Source organism: Sinohyriopsis cumingii, chromosome 3 (assembly GCF_028554795.1).
Source record: "Sinohyriopsis cumingii isolate HCF-2022 chromosome 3, ASM2855479v2, whole genome shotgun sequence".
NCBI classification, from domain to species: domain Eukaryota; kingdom Metazoa; phylum Mollusca; class Bivalvia; order Unionida; family Unionidae; genus Sinohyriopsis; species Sinohyriopsis cumingii.
Window position 1 is genome coordinate 147,738,397 of NC_142963.1, and position 19,436 is coordinate 147,757,832.

General features: G+C 32.6%; 1 protein-coding gene across 1 annotated transcript in view; it reads right to left on the minus strand.

Moving 5' to 3' along the window:
• LOC149804106 (phospholipid-transporting ATPase ABCA3-like) overlaps positions 1-19,436 on the minus strand; it is a 79,289-nt gene that overhangs the window by 42,858 nt on the left and 16,995 nt on the right. The window contains exons 7-10 of the mRNA XM_089954039.1: positions 14,380-14,515; positions 10,348-10,502; positions 5,726-5,881; positions 2,082-2,292 (exon numbers count right to left, since the gene is read on the minus strand). Coding sequence (XP_089810165.1) covers positions 2,082-2,292; positions 5,726-5,881; positions 10,348-10,502; positions 14,380-14,515 — 658 coding nt within the window. The remainder of the gene's footprint in view (positions 1-2,081; positions 2,293-5,725; positions 5,882-10,347; positions 10,503-14,379; positions 14,516-19,436) is intronic.

The window sequence follows — 19,436 nt, forward strand, 5'->3', positions numbered from 1 at the left end:
ACAATGAAGAATTATGAATAGTGAAACACATTCACCACTCTCGGAGACCCAAGCTTCTGCACTAAATTTTAAGTGCAATTTTCATAGGACGTGCCATTTTTCCAAGTGGTGTGTCCCCATGACTTGACTCATTTTCTCCCAAGACATCCCCCTGCATTCATATTCTCTTCCGATGTGGCAAATCTACAGAACTGCATGAAGGCTATACTTAAGTCAACAGGCACAAAGCCATTGTGACTACTTAACAGTTAATCTGTATCGCTGTAATTATGTTGGGAAAAGGACTGCCTTCTGAATGCCACTCTGAAATGCTTCAAAGAAACCATATTCTACTGAGGGCTGTTCCATTTAAACATACACGGTACCCCAGGAAGGCCGTTTTATTAAAAATATATGTCAGGGTATTTTGATTTTCACTGAGTTCATATTAAAATGATAAGAAAATTCTAATTGCATCTATGGGTGAGTACCCCACATTAAAAGTGCCTTCCCTGGGTCCCAGATATGTTTTACTGCAACACCACTGAGTGTATATGTAAGTACCTGCAATTGTTTGGCAAATAAATGATGCCCTGTTTTGTTGTAATTATGTTTAAATTAAACAGGTGACATTTAAATCATGAATGTAATCAAAACTTTCTCAAAGTCTAGTTTGAACAGTAATGACAAATCATCGATATGGCATAATAATAACAACTGCTAAATACATGTGAGTTCTTATAAAATTACTAGCTAAAATCTCCTTTCATTATTTGGTAAATGAATTTGTGATGCAAATAAACCAAGAAAAGGAAGTAAAAACCTACAAAAAAAAACGAATTTTCAAATTGATTGGTGATATTTCAATATCAGTACCTAAAATTGATGTTAACAACACTTCAAATCTGCAGTCTCAAGAAACATGAATATAGCTAATGTATATGTACCAAAATTATATAGACCCCACAATCAATCCCACCTTTATTACATCATGTCAACTCTTAAGGCATATAACACGGTATACAAATTAATATATTTATTCTGAATTTAGCTGTTTTTGCCGCTTGGTATATCTTTTCATTCCTTTTCTGTTTAATTTAATGAAGGTAATTCATGTTTGCATACATGGTACAGTGTAATGCCAGTTTCTTTGTTGGAAATGGAGAGATTATTTTACTTGTATGAAAGCTATACAGCATTTCATGTGATCCTTCTTGGGATTGAAACTAACTGTTGACAATTTTTTTGTTGTGGGTTATTTTTTGTTTTTATTATTGTTAGGGTAGAATAAAATATCAGTTTATGTGGATAACGTTTAAACTTAACATTCTATTTGCTGAAAAAAATATTTTCTTTGTAGGGTGTAATTTAAACGGCTAAGAAAGCAATCCTGACATTACTAAACTAATGAGCATGTTCTTTTCATTTTCCTTCCTATCCTTTCAAAAGTGAGAGATTCCTAAGTGTATGCCAGGGACTCTAAGAAATAGGCTGGGGACTCGCGAGTTCCATGAGTCAAGAGTCCAGGACTCCTCATCCTGAAATTCTGTTGACAGCCCCAACATCTACACAACTAGTCTAATGTGTGCACCAAATTTCATCGAGTTATCATCGATAGTTCTGCCCTGGAGACTAAAGCGTGAATGATGGATGGATGTACCAATAAATGGCCAAAAGCATTACATTATATGCATCTGATAAAATGAGAATATTAACCGATGGACCATGGGTCTAATAAATGTGAAAGAAGTTTCATAGAGATATTTTCAATGATTCTGGAGTTCTACTTCATAAATAAAACTGTGATGGACAAACAGATGCAATTATGAAACTCATTTCTTTTCTTTACTACAAATTTGTCAAGTGGATAATAGTAAGTAAAGTTTTTCATATAGTTTCCTTGCTAAATTATCATAAAGGCTTACACATTATAAAGGTTTACACATTATTAAAATTTTGTCATCTAAGTATGATAATAGTCCAATGCAAATCAATTTGTACAACTGTTTTGTTAATCTGAGATTTTTCATGGAAACATTCTGTATTTAGCATGGAAAAACATTAGACTGTAAAGGCAATATAACACACTTTCAGTTACTAACCATATAGTTTTTTGAGGAACATGGATGTCCCACAACATCTGACAACTCCTTCAGCCATAATTGCAATCCTGTCACTCAGGATATCTGCTTCATCCATGAAATGTGTGGTAAAAATAATAGTTCTGCCCTGGCGGAACCGCTGCAATATGTCCCAGGTCTGTCGTCTGGCAGAGGGATCCATTCCTGAAGTAGGTTCATCTAGAATTATCACCTGAAATAATATATCACAAAATAGCCACATAAATGAACAGTTTAGTGCTTTGAACATATATATATATATATATATATATATATTCATTCTAATGATCAGTATATATAATGTACTAAGCACTTCATCTACTGGGCTAAATTAGATACACAAATCAATTTTAGAAAATATTTGCAGGAAATTTGTTTTTGAATTTTTCTTTGGAATTTTTGGGAAATTTCTCTTTTTTACTTGGGGGGTGGAGTGCTAAAGTTGGCAAGGAAAATGGTCGGCCTACTGGAAAAACACTATGTTTTTTAGCCTAAGATGGAAAAACAAAGCTGCATAAAGTATCAGAAGTATTTGCCAAAACTCATTATTCCAGCAAGGGCATAAAATTATCTGACAACTTATTACGTTGAAGCTCACACAATATCTACCCTGGCATAAAACAGTAACTTAAATTTAAACCAATGTCAAATTAACCCTAAAATGTAGATTACAGTAACTTTTTTCTGCAACATAAATTCGTTCCAAGATGGACCCAATGCAGCTTTAGTGGCAATTGATGAAGTGAACTGACAAAGTTTTGGTAGTACTGAATAAAACCTGGAACATAGGTCACAGACACCTAGCTTCAACGTGCAGCATTTTTATCGCCAAATGCAATAAACAGTGAAGGTCTGGTGCAAAGTGTATCAAAATCTGAGATCAAACATAACTTTTTCCAAACAATTTTCAATAAATCCTGGAAAGTAAGTCACAGTAGTCCGTTTTGGTTTTACACATGTTAATCACATGAATGTACTCTCCATGTACATTTGATGTCAACTGGTGTAAATGCTTCAGCATTAGAACCTGGGCAGATCATTATAAAGCTATCAAGAAACTAGAAAGTAGGTCACAGCAACCAAATATGGGTACAGGAAACATGCACATCTCAAAATTCATGCACAATGCAAATTTGATGTCAATAGGTGAGGTAAATAAAATCTTATTGGAGTTCTCATTTCAGATGAAATTTATGAAATCTGTTGAAAGAATGTGAGCCTTGATGGATGAGCAAAAGCCTGCAATTATTAGTAATAATAATAATAATAATGCTTTATTTATAGAGGGTGACTCATTAGTCAAGGACTATTCTCCCTTGAGGCCCTCTTAAGGAGAGTATAACAATGCACATTATATGAAGATGGCAATAATTACTGTTTATTTTAACATGTTTAGTATTAAAATACTAAATTCCATTATCTGTTAGAAACACATACATGCTCATGATATCTTTTCTTAAATACTCTAATATTTTCAGCAGATTTTACATGTAGTGGAAGCTTATTCCACAGAACTGTGCCAGAGTATTGAAAACTCTTTTTAAATTGCTCTGTTCTTGGTTTTGGTATTAGAAGGTTTCCATGTGATATTGATCTCAACTGGTATTGTGTTGAAAAAGGCCTGAATAAGTCTTGAAGATACTCTGGTGCCGTTCCATGTAGACATTTATATAAAAGAACTGCTTTGTGAAAATCTATCATGTCATATATTGTGAACCATTTGAGTTCTGTAAATAATGCTTTTGAGGAATGATCAACAGATGCATCTATAATTACATGTGCTGCTCGTTTCTGAAGTTTATAAATCCTGTCAAGCTCAGATTTAGCACAGTTTCCCCATACATTAGAACAATAATCCATTGTTGGAAGAATATATGACTTGTAGTATAGATTGCGAGTTTCCATAGGTAAATATTTCTTGATTCTGGTGAGAAGGGCAATTTTGGATGACAGTGTTTTACAAAGCTTAACAATATGGTCATTCCATAATAAATTATTATCTACAGACAAACCTACAAGCCTTTCATGTTTGACATTTTCTAATGGATGATTATTTATTGTACGAGACAGTTTTGGGTTCCCTGACTTGTGTAGCTTTTGTGATGTCCCCAAAATCATACATTTTGTTTTACCTTCATTAATTATCATCCTATTTTGTTGTGCCCAGTTTTGGACTCTGATAAGGTCTGAGTTTAATCTCATTTGGATAACTTCAGTATCAGAACTAGATGTATGCAAGGTTGCATCATCTACATAAAAATCTGTGTCTGTGGATTCATTATTTAATGGTAGATCATTGATATAGATAAGGAAGAGGAGAGGGCCCAAAACTGAGCCTTGAGGGACTCCTGAATGAATAGTGCGAGTTTGAGAGCTAATATTGCCAATGCTTACTTGTTGAGACCTTTGGTTTAGGTATGATCTAAACCAGTTTAAAGAAGGATTGTCAAACCTGTAACAGTTCAACTTTTGCAGCAGAATTTCATGATCAACAAGATCAAAGGCTTTCTTGAAGTCAAGGAAAACAATCCCAGTCATATGTCCATTATCCATTTCCTTCAGCCAAAGATCAATTAATCTGGTAAGTTCTGTTTGGCACGAGCGGTACTTTCTAAATCCTGATTGAGCTTTATGAAATAGAAAGTATGTTTCGAAAAATTTATAGACCTGAATGGCTACATGCTTTTCAAATAGTTTTGACAATACAGGTAGAATTGATATTGGTCTGTAATTTCCTGGATCTTCCTTTTCTCCTTTCTTAAAGATAGGTGTAACCTTTGCACATTTCAATGTTTCTGGAAAATTACCACTCATTATACTTAAATTTATGATATGCGTTAGTGACTTTGTTATTACTGGTGCAGCAATTTTAAGAATTCGTGGACCAATACCATCCAATCCAGAGGATTTATTAATATTAACCTTAATTAGCATATCAAAAACATCAGCTTCACTAACATTAGCTATTGAAAAATAATTATCATCAGGAATTTTAGCTCTTATAAATAATAGAAGAGCATCAAGTTCAATTAGGATGTTAGTCTGGTTCTGAATACTCTTACTGGAGATGCTTAAGAAGAAATTGTTGAACATTTCCACAATGTCTTGTACAGAAGTTGCTATATCATCATTTTGCTTAAGTCTAGGGGGAAGACAACTGTTCTTGCGTGGGTTCAGCTCTTTTAGATGCTTCCACAATGTTTTGGTACTCTTACTTTCATTAATAGCCTGTTTATAGTAGTTCTCTTTTGCCTTATCTATCAGGTGCTTAGTTTTATTTCTCCACTTTCTATAGCTTTTCATGTCTTTTTTCTTGTGGAAATTATCTCTCAGGTGCCTAGCCTCATTGATCTCAGGGGTAATCCACTTGGGTGTAATTTGGTGTTTAACCCTTTTTGTTTTATTCAACAGGTTTCTAGAATTTTTATCTGAAATTATCACAAATAATCATAGTAATTCCAAAATTTCTATCCATAATATTTTCCAAATATTAATCTTTGGTTTCATGTAAAATTAGCAGGTGTGATTATCTGTACTGTGGCAATAGGCTGATTGAATCGTATGCTTTGTGACTATAAATTCAAAACTTAAATGATTCTCAATCTACTCTATGAACAAAATCTTACTTTTGAACCAGCAGTAAGAGCTATCCCCACAGATAGTTTTCGCTTTTGACCCCCGGAAAGTGTATGTGACTGTGCACCTTGCTTTTCCTCAAGTCCGAGAACCTTTACCATGTGTTTTATCTCTTTGTTTACATCGCCCCATGAACAGCCCTTCAACTGAAGTTCAAGAAAATAAATATACTGTGAATACATTTGTTTCTGTTGGAATAAATTTCTGTAATTGCATTAAAAATTACATTTTCACAGGCACTTAAATTTGTGGATTGGGTCCTACTGTTACCACAGAAGAATCAATGATCATTAGATCTTTCAACACATGGTCTGTTATAACTATATAATCCATAAAATAATTGACCTACATCACCCATAAGCATTGTTTCAACTTGAGCTCTGAAGAGTAAAATATGTTTTCTGTTTAATGTCCTTCACCAATGATCACCCCATAGGCTACCACTGAACTAATCACTTCAAAAAGAAAATAATTTCTTTTTATCTCTTGGTCTACATATCTCTTTGAACTAAAGCTTGAGAGAAAACACCTTATTTTACATTACTTTATCTCTTTACTAATATCAACAAATGAGCAGCCTTTCAAATGAAATTCAAGAGAAATCAAGTAAGTGACCCCCTTATGTCTCTGCAAGCAACACAGAAAAATCCTATAAAAGACATTCAGTATAACCAATCCTAGTTAGCCAAGATGCTCAAATCCTATACCTGACATTCAGTATAATCAATCCTAGTCAGCCAGGATGCTCAAATCCTGTAACTTATATTCAGTACAACCAATACTAGTTAGGCAGGTTTCTGTATAAGAGAACTGACATTCAGTATAACCAATCCTAGTTAGCCAGGCTGCTGTATAAGAGAACTGACATTCAGTACAACCAATCCTAGTTAGCCAGGCTCCTAAGAGAACTGACATTCAATATAACCAATCCTAGTTAGCCAGGCTGCTGTATAAAAGAACTGACATACATAATAACCAATCCTAGTTAGCCAGATTGCTGTATAAGAGAACTGACATTCAATATAACCAATCCTAGTTAGCCAGGCCACTGTATAAGAGGAAGTATACAGTTATTATTCAATTTCTGTTGATATTGATTGAATAGATACCTAATAAAAATGCTTCAACTAAATATGTGTTCAAGGAACATGAATGACCAACTACAGTGACCTCTAAATGCCAAAAAATAATCAGACATACAAGGCAAACACAATACTAACATGCCCTTCCACATTCATGTTAGGTCATACTATAATATAAACTTTATTTGATTGTTTAAAAAGTGAATGAATGTCCATGTCTCCAAATGGCAACAGAAGAATCTTTTTTACTTCAAGCATGTACATTAATACAGTTTAGTCTTGTTATTCCAATACTAAGCTTTCTTAAAATAAATATTAACTAAACCTGACCAATACACTATTTCAATGACCTAACACAATGGCACAGTACCCATTATGTACAATATTTGGATAAACCAGAGCTGATTGTATACAGAGCAAAAAAGGCTCCTTGATGAAGCCAATAAAGATGCAAATGAAATGTATAATATGGTTACATGTTCTGTTGGAAATACTGCACTGAAGTTTATTATACATGTAAACCTTACACAAATTTGAAAAATACATTAAACATGAATCATAGCGTGATGCAATTAGGATGGTTAAAAAAAAAGGACCATAATAAAACGACGTAAGCTACAGCAGTTTGGGAAAAACTGACGAGAAATGTAACTGTGTAACTTTGCAGTTTAGGATAAACACGAAATGTAATGTGTAACTTTGAAGTTTAGGAAAAAACTGACAACAATGTAACTGTGTAGCTTTGAAGTTTAGGAAAACTGACAATTAATGTAACTATGTAACTTTTTTGTTAAGGAAAACTGACAAGAAATGTAACTGTGTAACTTTGTAGTTTAGGAAAAAAACTGTCAAGAAATGTAACTTTGTAGTTTAGGAAAATACTGACAAGAAATGTAACTGTGTAACTTTGTAGTGTAGGAAAACTGACAAGAAATGTAACTGTGTAACTTTGTAGTTTAGGAAAACTGATGATTAATGTAACTGTGTAACTTTGTAGTTTAGGAAAACTGACAAGAAATGTAACTGTGTAACTTTGTAGTTTAGGAAAAAAACTGACAAGAAATGTAACTTTGTAGTTTAGGAAAATACTGACAAGAAATGTAACTGTGTAACTTTGTAGTTTAGGAAAACTGATGATTAATGTAACTGTGTAACTTTGTAGTTTAGGAAAACTGACAAGAAATGTAACTGTGTAACTTTGTAGTTTAGGAAAAAAACTGACAAGAAATGTAACTTTGTAGTTTAGGAAAATACTGACAAGAAATGTAACTGTAACTTTGTAGTTTAGGAAAACTGATGATTAATGTAACTGTGTAGCTTTGTAGTTTAGGAAAAAACTGACAAGAAATGTAACTGTAACTTTGTAGTTTAGGAAAACTGATAAGAAATGTAACTGTAAATATGTAGTTTACAAAAACTGACAAGAAATATTACTGTGTAACTTTGTAGTTTAGGAAAAAACTGACAAGAAATGTAACTATGTAACTAGGTAGTTTAGGAAAACTGACAAGAAATGTAACTGTGTAGTTAAGGACAAAACTGACAAGAAATGTAACTGTGTAGCTTTGTAGTTTAGGAAAATACTGACAAGAAATGTAACTGTGTAACTTTGTAGTGTAGGTAAATTGACAAGAAATGTAACTGTGTAACTTTGTAGTTTAGGAAAACTGATGATTAATGTAACTGTGTAACTTTGTAGTTTAGGAAAACTGACAAGAAATGTAACTGTGTAACTTTGTAGTTTAGGAAAATACTGACAAGAAATGTAACTTTGTAACTTTGTAGTTTAGGAAAATACTGACAAGAAATGTAACTGTGTAACTTTGTAGTTTAGGAAAACTGACAAGAAATATAACTGTGTAACTTTGTAGTTTAGGAAAAAACTGACAAGAAATGTAACTGTGTAGTTAAGGACAAAATTGACAAGAAATGTAACTGTGTAGCTTTGTAGTTTAGAAAAACTGACAAGAAATGTAACTGTGTAACTTTGTAGTTTAGGAAAGCTGTTGATTAATGTAAGTGTGTAGCTTTATAGTTTAGGAAAAAACTGACAAGAAATGTAACTGTAACTTTGTAGTTTAGGAAAACTGACGAATAATGTAACTGTAACTTTGTAGTTTAGGAAAACTGATAAGAAATGTAACTGTGTAAATATGTAGTTTACAAAAACTGACAAGAAATATAACTGTGTAACTTTGTAGTTTAGGAAAAAACTGACAAGAAATGTAACTGTGTAGTTAAGGACAAAATTGACAAGAAATGTAACTGTGTAGCTTTGTAGTTTAGAAAAACTGACAAGAAATGTAACTGTAACTTTGTAGTTTAGGAAAACTGACTAGAGAAAGGAAACTGTAACTTTGTAGTTTAGGACAAAACTGACAAGAAATGTAACTGTAGCTTTGTAGTTTAGGAAAACTGACAAGAAATGTAACTGTGTAACTTTATAGTTTAGGAAAACTAATGACTAATGTAACTGTAACTTTGTAGTTTAGGAAACTGACAAGAAATGTAATTGTAACTATGTAGTTTAGGAAACTGACAAGAAATGTAATTGTAACTATGTAGTTAAGGACAAAACTGACAAGGAATGTAACTAACTTTTTAGTTTAGGAAAACTGATGATTAATGTAACTTTGTAGTTTAGGAAAACTGACAAGAAATGTAACTTTGTAACTATGTAGTTTAGGAAAACAGACTAGAAATGTATCTGTGTAACTATGTAGTTTAGGAAAACTGACAAGAAATGTATCTGTGTAACTATGTAGTTTAGGAAAAAACTGACAAGAAATGTAACTCTGTAACTTTGTAGTTTAGGAAACTGACAAGAAATGTAAGTGTGTAACCAAACAGTTTACAAAAACTGACAATTAATGTAACTGTAACTTTGTAGTATAGGAAAACTGACAAGAAATTTAACTGTCTATGTAGTTTAGGAAAACACTGACAAGAAAAGTAACTAACTTTGTAGTTTAGGAAAAAACTGACAAGAAATGTAACTGTAACTTTGTAGCTTAGGAAAATACTGACAAGAAATGTAACTAACTTGGTAGTTTAGGAAAAAGCTGACGATTAATTTAACTGTAACTATGAAGTTTAGGAAAACTGACAAGAAATGTAAGTATAACTTTGTAGTTTAGGAAAACTGACAAGAAATGTAACTTGGTAACTTTGTAGTTTAGGAAAAAACTGACAAGAAATATAACTGTGTAACTAGATAGTTTAGGAAAACTGATGATTAATGTAACTGTAACTTTGTAGTTTAGAAAAAATGACAAGATATGTAAGTGTGTAACTATGTAGTTTAGGAAAACTGACAAGAAATGTAACTGTGTAACTTTGAAGTTTAGGAAAGCTGACACGAAATGTAAGTGTGTAACTATGTAGTTTAGGAAAACTGACAAGAAATGTAACTGTGTAAAGAAATGTAACTGTGTAACTATGTAGTTTAGGAAAACTGACAAGAGGCAAAGACACACAATAAAAACAAATCACAGTGGTATCAACAATGATGGAGATGATAATAATCTTACCAGAGCAAAGAATTTGAGATGTTCCTCCACTGTCATGGAGTCAAATAGGATGTTATGCTGTGGACACAGACCCAGATTTTCACGAACCTTGGAAATGTCAGTTCTTATGTCATGACCGTTGACTATAGCTGTGCCGCTTGTTGGGGGGATGAAACCTGCATGTGAGTTGCAAAGAAAAATTCTTAAATCTGAATGATACATTTTCTTCAGTCAAACCTGTGCCTCATAAAGTGCACTTCTGCAGATGGTTTCAACATTAATGGAGTAACATTCTGATATTCCTGAAAATTTTACTTTCGTTACACTGTTAGTCGACATCAAAACAAGATACGCAGTCCAGTTGTTTAGGCCGTAACACCCATCACCCTCCAAAACAAAAATATTGGGTAATGTCTTACTTTGTAGGACTACCAGACCTGCCAACCCTAACAAGATCGTCTCAGTAAGTCAGCTGATTTTTTTCCCTAAGATTGACCACTTTTCAGTAAGGTGCAACAAAATATGTACTGCTACTGACAAGTTGGAAAACGTGTATTTAAAAAGTTAAATCCAAACTGATGCATCAACGGTAAACAATATGTTCATCTGAAAAGCTTGTAAAGTACACATACACCTTATTGACTTCTAGCAAACTTGCACAAACTTCCCAACCTGACGTAATTCTTGGATTTTTTTCGTCATTTCACTTTACGATAATCGTATCTCCCGCCACATGACATACTCAAATCAACATGTCATGTCCAATAAACATAATTGTGTCCCTTCCTGCTTTTATTCAGAACAATCAGAATATTCCTTTTCATTCTTCTGTACCAATTATTAAAACTTTTTTTTTGAGAATTATTTTTTAATTTCGTTTTTAACATGTATTGGTAGCTGGATGACATTTCTAAAAACTTCTGTAATCAACAATTAGATCATGCAGGCGCTTCTCATGGAAAATTACGTGCAGTTTAAAGTGTCTGAGGTACTACGATAAAGTCAGTCTGGTTCTCTGCCTAATTCCACTAAAGCTAATGTAAAACCTGGATCCTAATCAAACACGGACAAACTGATTATCCAGATTTTACTGCAACAATCATATTTACGTAGTTTTTCCTTTTATTCTGTATTTTAAGGGTCATTTTTGTAATATTTATGGCAATATTTTAAGAGTAGGCAGGTCAGAGTCATCTCTGCTCCCACATTGAGACTTATTCTAAGTAAGATTTTCCTTGAACAAGTTAATGGCACAATTTCTTCTGTTCTGAATATATGATCGTAATGCCTTCCAAACTTAAGTGAGGACATAAAATGAGATGTTTTTAAGGCAAAGGGTGTATTGGCCAAGATAAGCCCTGCATATGATCCAATGCAATAGCCTGATGTGGCCTAAAAGGTTGAATTAAAACCACTAACAACTAAACTAACAGGTATTCTGTTCAGAAGCACTTTGTTTATCTTATTAAGAATGAGAATGACAAATCAACAGATGATAAGTCCATGACTGTCTGTAGCCTGCATATACTGGAAATACAACCAATGTTAACACACATAAAAGGGCACCACATTCCACTCAAAGACATTCTAAAGATGAAAATACCATCAAGTTGATATGTGTATCGATACTGTATCATGTTGTAGGCACTGTTCAGCACTCCCTCAATAACTCACCCCCCAATAACTTGTGAACCTGCTTATAACTTGAGGTCAGGCATGGACCCCATTATTTAAACTACAAAGAATAGTAGCCCTATATGTTGAACTTGAAGAAAATCGCAATCGAAATTGGTAAATGAAACAATTATGTATCGCCTGTTTCATCATCAAATATGGTAGACTGGACCTGTAAATTTTAATCAACATTATGAAATTATCAACTTTTAATGAGAAGTCATATATTTTATTACAAGTTCTTTTCAAACGACCTTCTTATTACACCATAAATAACGATATTAAATAAAATTTTGATCAATGAAAATGTCACTTACGCCTGCTGAAGGCATTACTTTAATAAAAAAAGATGAACTAAAAAACATTTCTCAATGAAATTTGTGTTTTAGTTCTATATTTTAGTTTAGTTTAAGCATAATCATCATAAATGCATTGTGCCCTCTTGTATTCCAACATAAAATGCATCTCACTGAGAATAAGTGACAACCGTGTTTTGATATCTGACTTACAGAAGTATTTGTTGTATGGCTGCACTGAATTAAAAGCTGGCCTCTGTTGTATTATCACATCAATTGCATCTTTTGTATCAAATAAAGGAGGTTGAATAAAAGAAAATTTAAAAGGCATGAAAATCCTGCATGCAGAAGATCTAGCGATCCCCAGTCGTAAATCGGTTGAACTCATTCCAGCTGATCAATCGAACACAGTTATAAATATTAATGTGTATGTAATATATTTAAACTACCTTAAATTAACCTATTCATTCATAAATGTGATCAAATATAGCAAGGCCACCAAGCGAAATGAATATTTTGTCAAATGAAGAGCTTTGCTTCAGACTGATCATTGTGAAGAAGCGAATTTCAGAGAATTCCTGAATTGGCACTTTGAGATATAATCAAGGATGATGAGAAGTATCACTAATATTTGCAGTGAAATCACTGCATCATTATTTCACTAATTGAGCAATACAAAAATTATGTTTCAACATAGACAATTGTTTCACGAAATAAATGTTGGTCTTTAGGGGGAAAAAGGAATCTTGTTTCATGGGGCATCAACAGTTAGGTCTCTAGTTTGGAAATTCCCTGCTTTGAACATCATAGCCATTTATGAAGCAGAAAACCAGACTATCAATAAAAACAAAAACCAATGACATAATACACAAATATTCTCCCATACATGTGAATGCTGTTTCAAACCGGTTGGAATAATGTTAATGATCTTTCAGATGTTGGACATCTTGAAAATAAATATAATTTAAACAGAATAACAAACAACTTCATTAGAAAAAGCACTTTAGTGACAAGTTATCTTGATGTAATTATAAAATGAGTTACCAGCCATTAAAGAGTACATTTACCTACCCACCCATCAAATGTGCTTTGGTAGATGTATGGCGGGAATGGATTAGCAATTTTTCGGCGGTCTCTCAGTAACTTGTGCCCTCATTTATAGTATGGTCTGTTTTGGGACCCGACTGTGCGTGAGTGATCGAAGGAGAGGTTTATCATTAATCATACTGACAAGCAGCACAGGTGTATATTCTCATCGCTAACTGTTGGCTTTTAATGCACTCATAATATGATCATACAACTATTCACCTAGATTATTACCTGCAATGGATGACAGAATACATAATACCATAGATATAACATTGGACAGGGACGCATTTGCTTATTTTATCAAAACCAATTAAGTCTCTCAATTTTCTAATGGATGCAAATGATGCTTAAACATTCTTCTTTGAAATAATGACAACAAGTATAATAGTTTTTGAATTATTTTCATTTATTTCCTACTGCACCTTACATCTATATATTTTACCCCCAATCCAGCTACTGCTGGAATGCTATTCTGGCCGACCATGAAAGACCCAAAACAAATCAAAACTTGACCTATGTTTGCGGAGTACTTCTGGTATACATCTTTGATTCTGTTACCCACAAAGAGCGAATTCTAATTCATTAATGCATTCATCCTAGATGCAGTAAGAATCAACATCATAATCTTGCATCTCTACTCAAAGTTATTCTCAATTCACAAGTGTATGATGTTTTTTTCCAGAGGATTTCTGATGATATTCTTTTCAGATTGAAAGTATCCTTTATAAAAAAGATGTCTTTAAAAAAAGATTTCATCATCATTGGATACCAAGGGCTAATGAACTCTTCCTTATCTACATTTATCACCACTAGCAACACTGAAATGTCCACTTGTAAACTGCTGAGAGGTTCAAGACCCAGTTCCTGAAATAAGTGGCAGTTGGCACCCAACCTGACAAGAGTAATTGTTTTTTTAGAATTAGTTGTACAATCAACATAAAATAAATAAAATATAAATCTTACAATTATCCAAAGCAAAATTTAACACACTGACCTGTTAACATGCTCATAGTGGTGGTTTTTCCTGCTCCATTATGACCCAAAAGTGATGTTATTTGACCTTCATACATGTTCAAGGACAAATCATTAACAGCCACAGTCCTGTCTTTCTTTTTTCTTGATCCATATTCCTGCAAAACATATTCCATAAAATGTTTTTGCATAATGGCTCCTTTTCATAAATTAATGATGATAATTAATTAGAAGACTAAATTATTATGAAAAGGGCATATCCTAGGTAGCAAACAAAGTAGTCTCATTCAATTCAGACCTCTCCCCTGGCATTGTGAAATCTCAGTTATATGAAGGTTTGGTAAACTAAAACTGAATTTTGTGTGTAATACCAGAAAGAGGCTTTTTCAAAATGTGAAAAGTTATTCAACTGGCAAATAAGACAGTCCATATAGATGATAGAGCGGTCAGGTTAAATGAGATCACAAGCATTGCGTAATGATTTATTGTGATGTCAAATATAAGTTTACATCAAATGAGGTAATGGAGATTTGTCACAATATTGCATGTGCACATTCTTAACCCGTAAAAAAGATGATTCTCACTTACAAAATATACTTTTTTCTCAGTTAGTTGTTTATTCCAAGTTGTTAGACCACTTTCAAAACAGGTAGAGTGTTTCTGGTGTTGGTTGCCAATTTGTAAGTTACCCAAAAAATAAAACAATAATTTGGCCAAAATAAATAAATCTGGCATAATTTGTTGGCAAAAAATTAGCAGAATCTGTTAACCATTTTCTTTTATGGATAATTTTCCAGTCATATAAGTATAGTTACACGTCACCACTTTCTTCTGAATGGATACATCTACCACAACACATGCAGCTTCCAAAGGAGCTTGATGTTATACAGTGTCTATTTTCACTTGACAATATCCTCAGTAATTTGTCTGGTACAGAGGATATGTGGTCTAGAAAAAAAAATATAACATCACATAAACTATCTAACTTCAAGCTTTTGTGCCTTGTGTGTGTGTGTGTGTGTATATATATATATATATATATATACATTTTCCAAACAACCGTGGCTATACACATTCAATTAACTAACAATTAATTAATACTATAACTACTCCTAAAAGCGACAATGACAATCATATAAACATTTTCTTAATCCATTTCATAAAACAAACGTGTTCCTGTAACAAATACTGTATATTATACTATTAAAATAACATCTTTCTGACACATAGTATATGTGGTTTATTTGTGATAGAGAATTATCACAATTAATAATTGACTAAATGTGTCCTATCTTGTATAACAGTCTTCCCTATTAGGAACAAGCAAGAGAGTACAATTTCCATGAGAAATTTCTAATATTTTCTGCTCATTAAAATGTTTTTATTTACCATACTCATGAAATATTAGGAGAAAACCATTTTATCTGGAAAGGTACCTTTAGTTAACAAAAATTATCAAATGGTTTTACAGTGTTTTCTCTTAGATTTCTAAGAATAAGGCAACATTTCTCTGCCATTTTGCTAAGATTTTTCATCTATTGTACATTATTTTGTCCTCTCTCTTTTGGTTGTGATTCTCGGTTTAGATTTTGCCATCCTTGGTAATAATTTCAAATAAATTGTTTATTTTTTAGAATGTGATAATAATGGCATGATTGTCTGTGTGTGTTTTAGCTACAATGCACCATGCATCACCAGGCTGCCCCAAAAGTGATACCTTTGACGCTGGGCACATTGCTTTGTTTACAGTTCAACCTCTCCAAAAAATACTCAATAACCTATGACAAGAACTTTAATGTCAGTCTTTCTAGGAAGAGACATTTGATTAACATGCGACTTATTTCGATTAGTGCATGGTGCAAAGTTCAGCACTAATACAAGTCCGAATGTGCATACTGGAGCTATCATTGACTTCTATCTGATCAAGTTCCCTTGCATTGTAAGCATACATCAGGTTCTACCTAAAGAAACTATAAAATAAATCGCAGTTTTTGAATTGCACATTTTATGTATAAATATAGTGGAAGATACTGAAGGGAAATGTAGTTAGGTTGAAAAAACAAGAAACAAGAACTGTAGAACAGTGGACTGGAATCTATTACTAACTTCTGTTGTTCATTATCTTGATTAGTAATTGACACTGCACTGATATGAAAATGAAGCAGAGGATTTATAAATAACAAAGTTCATTTCAGTCCAAATATAATGAAACACATTGCTCTTCATGACATACTGTAGTAAATAATATACTGAAATAGTGTGCATTTTTATATTTCAATATTTTATCTACCACTTGGTGCACAATGACATCTTTATGTATTTCATCTGCCATACCATTGTGAAACACTCTGCAATGTCATTCAGTAATGCAAAACCTGTACCACTATGTGATAAAAAGAATCTTAAACTTTTTTACATTTATGTGAAATTTAAGAAATGTGTTGAGTAATACATTTAGAATGCCACTTGCTGCAAGTGGATTGTGGCTTATAATGTTATTCAACTTGATTCATAAATTTCATATCATAATGCTCATGAAAGACCCTGTGCTACTGAACTTTCCTAATACTCAAGAAAGATCCTGTGCTATTGAATTTTCCAAATACTCATGAAAGATCATGTGCTATTGAATTTTCCAATTACTCATGAAAGATCCTGTGCTACTGCACTTTCCTAATACTCATGAAAGATCCTGTGCTATTGAACTTTATAATATTCATGAAAGACCCTGCATTACTGACTTTATAATACTCATGAAAGATTCTGGGTTACTGAACTTTATAATATGCATGAAAGACCCTCAGTGTTATAGAACTTAATAATACTCATGAAAGACCCTCAGTGTTATAGAACTTAATAATACTCATGAAAGACCCTCAGTGTTATAGAACTTAATAATACTCATGAAAGACCCTCAGTGTTATAGAACTTAATAATACTCATGAAAAACCCTCAGTGTTATAGAACTTAATAATACTCATGAAAAACCCTCAGTGTTATAGAACTTAATAATACTCATGAAAGACCCTCAGTGTTATAGAACTTAATAATACTCATGAAAGACCCTCAGTGTTATAGAACTTAATAATACTCATGAAAGACCCTCAGTGTTATAGAACTTAATAATACTCATGAAAGACCCTCAGTGTTATAGAACTTAATAATACTCATGAAAGACCCTCAGTGTTATAGAACTTAATAATACTCATGAAAGACCCTCAGTGTTATAGAACTTAATAATACTCATGAAAGACCCTCAGTGTTATAGAACTTAATAATACTCATGAAAGACCCTCAGTGTTATAGAACTTAATAATACTCATGAAAGACCCTCAGTGTTATAGAACTTAATAATACTCATGAAAGACCCTCAGTGTTATAGAACTTAATAATACTCATGAAAGACCCTCAGTGTTATAGAACTTAATAATACTCATGAAAAACCCTCAGTGTTATAGAACTTAATAATACTCATGAAAGACCCTCAGTGTTATAGAACTTAATAATACTCATGAAAGACCCTCAGTGTTATAGAACTTAATAATACTCATGAAAGACCCTCAGTGTTATAGAACTTAATAATACTCATGAAAAACCCTCAGTGTTATAGAACTTAATAATACTCATGAAAAACCCTCAGTGTTATAGAACTTAATAATACTCATGAAAAACCCTCAGTGTTATAGAACTTAATAATACTCATGAAAGACCCTCAGTGTTATAGAACTTAATAATACTCATGAAAGACCCTCAGTGTTATAGAACTTAATAATACTCATGAAAGACCCTCAGTGTTATAGAACTTAATAATACTCATGAAAAAGCCTCAGTGTTATAGAACTTAATAATACTCATGAAAGACCCTCAGTGTTATAGAACTTAATAATACTCATGAAAGACCCTCAGTGTTATAGAACTTAATAATACTCATGAAAGACCCTCAGTGTTATAGAACTTAATAATACTCATGAAAGACCCTCAGTGTTATAGAACTTAATAATACTCATGAAAGACCCTCAGTGTTATAGAACTTAATAATACTCATGAAAGACCCTCAGTGTTATAGAACTTAATAATACTCATGAAAGACCCTCAGTGTTATAGAACTTAATAATACTCATGAAAGACCCTCAGTGTTATAGAACTTAATAATACTCATGAAAGACCCTCAGTGTTATAGAACTTAATAATACTCATGAAAAACCCTCAGTGTTATAGAACTTAATAATACTCATGAAAGACCCTCAGTGTTATAGAACTTAATAATACTCATGAAAGACCCTCAGTGTTATAGAACTTAATAATACTCATGAAAGACCCTCAGTGTTATAGAACTTAATAATACTCATGAAAGACCCTCAGTGTTATAGAACTTAATAATACTCATGAAAGACCCTCAGTGTTATAGAACTTAATAATACTCATGAAAAACCCTCAGTGTTATAGAACTTAATAATACTCATGAAAAACCCTCAGTGTTATAGAACTTAATAATACTCATGAAAAACCCTCAGTGTTATAGAACTTAATAATACTCATGAAAAACCCTCAGTGTTATAGAACTTAATAATACTCATGAAAGACCCTCAGTGTTATAGAACTTAATAATACTCATGAAAGACCCTCAGTGTTATAGAACTTAATAATACTCATGAAAAACCCTCAGTGTTATAGAACTTAATAATACTCATGAAAAACCCTCAGTGTTATAGAACTTAATAATACTCATGAAAGACCCTCAGTGTTATAGAACTTAATAATACTCATGAAAAACCCTCAGTGTTATAGAACTTAATAATACTCATGAAAGACCCTCAGTGTTATAGAACTTAATAATACTCATGAAAGACCCTCAGTGTTATAGAACTTAATAATACTCATGAAAGACCCTCAGTGTTATAGAACTTAATAATACTCATGAAAAACCCTCAGTGTTATAGAACTTAATAATACTCATGAAAGACCCTCAGTGTTATAGAACTTAATAATACTCATGAAAAACCCTCGGTGTTATAGAACTTAATAATACTCATGAAAGAGCCTCAGTGTTATAGAACTTAATAATACTCATGAAAGACC